Consider the following 7511-nt stretch of genomic DNA (forward strand, 5'->3'; position numbering starts at 1 on the left):
CACTCTGACAGAACATAAACGATGGGACTCTTCTCATCCGTATGTGTGTCACTAGAGACCTGAATGGAGCCAGTGTGTGGTGCGTGTCTGTTTGTGTGTGTGTGTGTGTGTGTGTGTGTGTATGTGTGTGTGTGTGTGTGTGTGTGTGAGTAGCTCTCTGCTGAGGATCTAGAGCTTTGTTTTAGGTTTGGAATTTGGGACTGGGACTGTATGGACTAAATGGTGAGAAAGCACTTTGTAACCACAGAGCTCTTGCGTGTTAAGGCCGTGTTCATGCAGGTTAGTAGACCTCTGATTGGGACTGCAGAATGCAATAAAAAAGAAGAAGGAGGGAGAGATAGCAATGGAAAAGAGAGGGAGCCTGGAGGAGTGGAGTGAGACAACCAGAAAGAAGAAAGAGATCTGTAATGTGTGAATGATTGTGTTGGTCTTTAAGTTTGTCACGGGTGCACTGTGGGACTCTGTGCTGATGGTACCCTACTCTTGTGGTCAACAGTAGGTCACAGAGGTTCAGCCAGGGCAGGGAACAGAACCAGACCAAACCACCTCAGATAAAGTCAAGCTTCAGATTAACAAGAGGCTCAGACAAAGCCTCCAAGAATTCAGACTGGTCAAAACACACCACTCAAATAAAAAAAAAATCCCCTAGAGAAATTTGCATGTTCAATGAATGCCTTAGCTTGTGTGCTGCTATTCAGTAGAGCAATTCTTGAGGAAGGGTATGACTGAATCCTCTTACTCTTCCCCTAAAGGGCCACTAGGTGGTTTTCCCATGCCTTTGGTATTGACCCACTTAAAACTAACAGGTCTGTAGTGACAAGAATTGCAAGAATTGCACTGAAAATATTTTGATCTGTTTCATAGATTATAACTGCAACAAACAATTTGACAGAGGCTGCCGTGGTTCCAGAAACATGAGCACCCCCAATTCTTGTTGCGTAATTTTCTTAAGCAGTACCACATTGCAGACCACAGCAAGCGTGTCTTCAGAGTCTGTCACGTTTTGTGGCATTCAGAATAGTTTAGGCTGAAGTAAAACACTTAGCCTATATCTAGACAAGCCTTACCCTAAGACATAGCAGGGGAGCTGGTAACTGGTGCCCATGTGTTTTAATGCTACAAAAAGCACTTTCAGGAGCTCCCAAAGATGCCACCAACAGTCAAAGTGAAATGTCACAGAGCTGGCTGGTAGAACATCAGACATTTTCAAGCTGTTAACCCACAGAGACAATTCCCACAGATATAGCTGTTTTATAATGCCTTTGGAGTCACTTACAAAAGGATTTGTTTTTGTTCATGTGACAATTTAATGTTACTATAGCTCTTATGTTACCGTAGACTTATTTCTGTTTCGTTTTCCCTCTCAATTCCCATCAGGCACATGGTCAGACAGTCTCAAGGGACCTCCGTGAGGCGCATCAGCAAAACCAGCTCCAGGACATTCTGTCCCAGCACCACCATAAGAGGAGGTGGTCCCAGCATCGCTCTTTGGGTGTCTTACCACAACCTGAACCAGAGGAGGAATCCAAACCTTTTGTCCTGGACCTTAAGAACTTCCCTGATCTGGCTAATGCAGACATTGGCTCTCAAAACCCCAACATCCAGGTGAACCTGATAAGCACAAATACAGCTGTAAACCTCCATGTATTTTGCTCATTATTCTGGATGAGAAATTTGGTGATGTGGTCTATTTAGCTGAGTTAATATTTGTGATAAGACTTGGCCCTTGAGGTAGTAGAGTGGTTAGTCGAACTAGTCTCCCAGTAAAAACTTTAAGTGATCTGGATTAGTTAGTTCGTAAGTAAGTAAGCTAGTTAGTTAGACTGGTCTCTTACATAAGAGAAATATTCAGACAAGTTGAGATAATTGGATGCATCCTCTTTGATAAGACATTGAGGGAAATTAAGTTAAATGAGGCAGAAATATACCTAATACAAATTAGCTTGCAGGGCTCTAGCAATCATCTGTACACATTATGGCTTTACATTACATATTACCATTAGCTCACTCCTCTTGGATCGCAGGTCAGAGTGACTGCGCACAATGACGCACAACCCTGCTTTCCTATTCTAAAGCATGTATCTGTAGTCTTAATGTCATTATGACTGGATGCCCACTGTTATCACTCTGCATGAGTCATCTGACCTAATGGGATGTAGTTACATGTAATAAGACATCGCATATGGAGCAGAAACTGAAGGAACTTCACTTGATTTGAACGCGCTCACATGCTTCAAACAAGGACTCAGCAGGCCAGATCCTACCAATCCCCTCCTGACAGGAAGTGTGAAATCATTTATTCGGAATGATATTTCTGCTCAAATGACTTTTTTTCCCCCCCTCTAGTTTCTTTTAGATTCCGCTAGACCTTCTTCATAACGAATGCAATGAAGCATTTTCAGCATATAGCTATGCACACAGAGCAGTGTACACCATTTGGTTTCAGTTTGTTATTCAAACCTCATATCCATTTCTTGTCCTGTCAACTCTAGGTGACAATAGAGGTGGTTGATGATCCTCAGATGGAGGTAGAGATGGACTTGGCCAAAGAAGGACACCACAATTGGCCACCACCTTCCTCCTCCTCCTCCCCCTCCACCTCATCCTCCTCTCCTGCTTCCACTGTTGATTGGTTGGGTGGTAAGAAGCTTTTCTGGCCACTGTTTTGGGGATACACTGACCCAGACTCGAGTGAGGATGGCACAGGCCACACAGCAGAGGATGAGGATTACACGTTGGAGTATGACAGTGGAGAACCCCTCCCTAGTGGCCTGGGCGGAGTGGGCGGGGACTGGGACAGCCACTGGAATGAAGGCTGGGACCCCACACAAGGCTTTTACAGTAAGCATTGAGTCTCTTACTCTCTCCCTCTCTCCCTTTCTCTCTGTGCTTCTCTATCTCTCTCTGACTTGTTCTCTCGTTCTCTCCCTTAGTGGCTATCTTAAGCTAAGTTAACATGTTTTTTAAGCTAAATTAACATGTTTTTTTCTGTGGGTAAAACTAACTAATTGAATGTATCAAGGGTGTGAAGATGAAGTGAAGGTATGGGTTGGTGTACTTTAAAGGATATTAAAGAAGATTAGGGTTGGCATACTTTGAAGCCATATATCCATTTGATACAAATGGTCTAAAACTGTAAGAGAGATGGGAGAGAGTAGAAGGGAATTAAAATCTTTCAATAAAAGATGAAGAGCAGAGAAGAGAGAGAGAGGAGCAAGGAGGACAGAGAGAAAGGTAAAGCTCTGGTTTAGAGTCGTCTCCCTAGCTCTGACTGTGAGTGGAAAACTGGCCCGTCGAGACCATTGTGAGCGGTGGGCCCGTTTGAAGTGGACACTGGTCCCACTCGGTGGAGATGGCGGCCTTTTGAAGAGCCGACCAAAGCACTTGTTAATGGCAGTGCAAAGGCATTTTCCCCCCTGGAACACAAAACAGCCACATGCTTGTGTTCAATTAGAGAGCTGGTCTGGGAACACAGAGTGACAGGGGCTATTCGGATGCGCTTTTCATCCAACAATCCCTCTATCCCTCCAACCCTCCTCCACCCCAAGGGCCCCAGACCCTGGCGTCCCCTGGATCCAGTGCGGTGAGGCCCCTTTTGAGCCGGTTCAAGAATTCCGAGGGCTTTCGGGGCCGTGCATAACATTACGCCTCTGTTGTTTTTTTGTTTGCTCTTAATTCTTCCTCCCGTGGTGGGAAAAGAGTCTTTACTAGTTGCTCAGTTTCTCCACAGTGGAAGATCTCACAGAATGAGAACTTGAGCTGTGAATGAGCAGTCCATAGGAAATGAGGAGGTTGGATGTCTAACTCAGTAAAATGAGGACTAAATTAGGGTGAATTCACTTTTCATAGCCCCTTTCACAGCAAACATTTACCTCCAACAATTTGTATATTTTTGCACAAGGTTTGGTTTATCACAGTGTTGATAACTCAATCATCACAGGAGCTGTAATCGGAAATTGTTACTTTACACATTTTAGTTTACATTTAGGATTGGGGTCATCTAATCCCACATCAAAATATCTTCGTTAAAATTCCCGAATCACCACTTGGGTGGCTAGACCAGACTGTGTTTTGTAATGCTGAAGTGTTGGAGACAAATAGATTTCATTAGATCTTTAAACAGGAAGTACCACAAAGGGGACAGCTTTTCCCAGGGAGTATGTGACTTTGGGTGTGTCGAAAGAAAGCATGTATGTGTGTCTCTGTGTCTATACATGTATAGGCATAAATGTTTATTTATGAATACTTTTGTCAGACAGAAATACCATTAAGTGGTCAGAGGTGGAGTGGAGGAAGGTTGGGGGGGGGGCATCCATGCCAGTGTGGGTTCCCTCTGTAATTAAAGCTCTCCTGTTAGTCTATTCCTGTGTACTGGGCATGGCAGGTTGGCAACAGCACAAAGACAGAAGTGGGCAGAGCTTCCATTTCATCAACGGCTGTGTGTCTTTAATCAGGGCCAGAGCGTGTTCAGTATCATCAACACCAGATCTAGAACATCTTAAACTCTCACATATTCAAACTCCCTGACTCTCTAATCAAATTCCTACATCACAGCACTGGATAGCAAGTAAAGGTTTAAAAAGTGGGATAGTCCTTAGGATTAGAGTTTGGTGGCGACCATAGAAAACGTTGTGCCTTGCAGCACGAATGTTTCATTATGTGTGCCTGTTTTTATCATTGCCTCAAGTCTACAAATCAACCCAGTAAAAATAAGAAAGATTACATTACATATTGTAAGTTACAGCTGTATTAGAGACTACAGAATAGCCTAAAGAAGCAGGTGTATCATAGAGGTATGTCAAGATATCAATTCTCTGCTCTAGTACATGTTATCTCTTGTGGCAAGAGGAACTAAAGTGCAATTACCAATGGGCAACCTGTTTGGACAGCTTTCTGATCTTCTGGTCTTAAGTTCTGATCCATTGCTCTGATCCATTGCCATTGTTTCTTTGACCAAACCAGCTCTCAGGCCTGCTACTATGACAACGGTCACTTAAGAGATAGCAACATGAGCAGTATCTTACCTGTGTATGAAAGTGAAGTTATTTGACAGAAAAAAAAGGTCATGCACACGGAGGACATTAGTAGACCTCCATGCGTCATGGTGCGATCAACAGTTGAAATCTATTTTTTTGTTAAATGGAGTATGCAGATTTTCACATCTTGAGCCAAACCCTAATCAGGCTTTTGAAGTTGTTGTTTTTCCCTTTTTTTCCCTCTGGTTGGCTTGTTAAACGTCTGTGGTGAAAAAAGTTCTTTTTAAAACAGGCTTTTAAATGTTGTAGCCTACCGCTCAAAGACCACAAACTTATGACACAGCACACCCAATTTCAGGGCGAGGAACTCTCTCAGGTCCCACAGCTTAATTGCTAACAGCATTTGTTTCAATTTAAAATGAAAAAAAAGTTTCAGCATCTTGAAAAGGAAAGTATCGGTTGTAGTTTTTAGGATCCTGATTCTGAATTCATCTATTTCCTCTTTCTCTACTTCCTTCCTCTTGCAGGAACTGAAGACCAGGAGGAGTGGAGTGCCTGGACTCCATGCAGTGCCACCTGTGGCCATGGCAACCAGACACGAACGCGCTCCTGTGGGGACTTTTGCACTTCGACGGAGTCCAGGAGCTGTGATCTTGACCCATGTCCAGGTAGACCTAATTCCACTCTATCAAGTATTCGGTTTTATTCAAGTGATGTTACGTTTTATTCCTCTTGTACTGCTGATACTTTGCTGATAGATGCCATTGCAATGACTGTCTTAAGTGTTTCTCTGTTGCTACTTTTGTGGTATAAATGGATTCAATCTTTTCAAGTCTTACCTCAGTTTCTCTCTTGTAGAGTATTTGAAGTACTTTCATTGGAGCACTTTCTTGTTTGTGTTTGCAGATGATATGAACACAGTAGCAAACGTGTTCCCCTTTGAGATGGAAAATGGTACCGAACCTTTTGGCACAGGTTAGTGGAATATTGTTCTTGCTTTAAAATAGGTCATGCTTTTGATAGGCCAGGCTTTTAGAGGGTTCTTGTGCTGGAGAAGATAGGCACCTGTGGAAACAGGTGTATTTCTTTATATATATATATCTGAAACACCTCACATATGCACGATTGTGTGTCTATTCATAGGGTCCTCAAGACCATGAATAAGTGAATTTGTTTAATTTTGCAGGATTACAGCAAAAACCTGCATACCTTTCAGAAAGTTTGTATTCCTGAGAGTCTTTGTAGTAATCTTATCAGATGTTTCAAATAAGTAACATTTAATAAAGCAAAATAAGCAGTACACCTACATCCTAACAGTACAAACTAATTACTATTTACAACTGCATTCTAGTTATTACGCTTTGTATTTTGCATATTATCAGTAAAATGTACTGAAGAGTGACATCCATTTAGCCTGTTTGATGTCGGTCTTTTCTCATTAAGCTAGAAATTCTTCCCTGTATCCTTCTTGCATTTATCCACCTGCATCAGGACAAATATAGTGATTTAAAAAAAATGTATTCAAACCCTTCACGTTTACCCTCAACTCGACAAAAACGTCATATCCTGTTGCAGTAAATTAATTTCCATAAGACATAGATCACGTCAATAAAATGACCTGTTTGCAATCGATTGTCTTCCAGATGTTGATAGCTGTGAGAAGCTGCTCAACTGTAAGAGTGAGTTCCTTCAGCATTACCTTCAACAAGTCCTGACAGAATTACCAAGCTGCCCTTGCTCTTACCCCATGGGTGCATCCTACAATATGATCAGTGTCTTAGATGAGGCCCAGGGACGGACCTTCCGTTGGCGGGACGCAAGTGGACCAAAGGAGCGACTGGATATCTACAAACCCTCTGCTCGTACCTGTTTGCGTTCGGCTCTTTCGGGAGATGGGGAAACCCTTGCTGCCCAGCACTGTTGCTACGACGACTTGGGAAGGCTGATAACACGTGGTAAAGGGGCAGGTACACCAAACCTCATCAGCACTGAATTTTCACCTGAGCTACACTTCAAGGTGGACGTCCTGCCCTGGATCCTGTGCAAGGGCGACTGGAGTCGTTTTCACGCCGTGCGGCCACCCAACAATGGCCTGCGCTGCCCAGAGAACCCCCACGAGGATGTCTTCATAAACGAGCTGGAAGAGGCCAGGGAATACTGAGTCACCAAATCATAGCCGACCACCATTCCCACAACACCATGCTGTTACACAGCTGAACTTAACAACACACACCCACAAAAAAGTACATTTTGTTCATGCTGCCTGCCAGCCAGCTTCATGAGGGTCTTGTGTATAGCTGAGCTTTCCTCTTTCATTGTTGAACGCAACCTCCACTAGTGTGCATGCACGCATGGCAACTTGCCACCAGTAAAATGTTTGGTGTTTTGGAGCTTTTGTGGCTTGATGAAAAGATGGCATGTGTCCCATTTTCTTCTGTATTTGTTTGATATCCAGGGTGTCTCTATGAATATCTCAGCAAAAACTGATAATATTTTGAAAATAATATAATAATCTAAAAAAAAAAAAGTCTCCCA

The 7511-nt window shown here is 43.1% G+C and overlaps 1 protein-coding gene across 1 annotated transcript; it reads left to right on the forward strand.

Annotated features, from left to right (window-relative positions):
• The first annotated feature begins 219 nt into the window (after nucleotides 1–219).
• On the forward strand, nucleotides 220–7137 carry ism2b (isthmin 2b). The gene is made up of 7 exons (XM_030770907.1): nucleotides 220–279; nucleotides 437–472; nucleotides 1378–1605; nucleotides 2493–2841; nucleotides 5513–5644; nucleotides 5883–5951; nucleotides 6620–7137. The coding sequence occupies exons 1-7, from the start codon at nucleotides 220–222 to the stop codon at nucleotides 7135–7137; spliced, it is 1392 nt and encodes a 463-aa protein (XP_030626767.1).
• Nucleotides 7138–7511: the final 374 nt, after the last annotated feature.

The sequence above is a fragment of the Chanos chanos genome, chromosome 4 (genome assembly GCF_902362185.1).
Source record: "Chanos chanos chromosome 4, fChaCha1.1, whole genome shotgun sequence".
Lineage (NCBI taxonomy): Eukaryota > Metazoa > Chordata > Actinopteri > Gonorynchiformes > Chanidae > Chanos > Chanos chanos.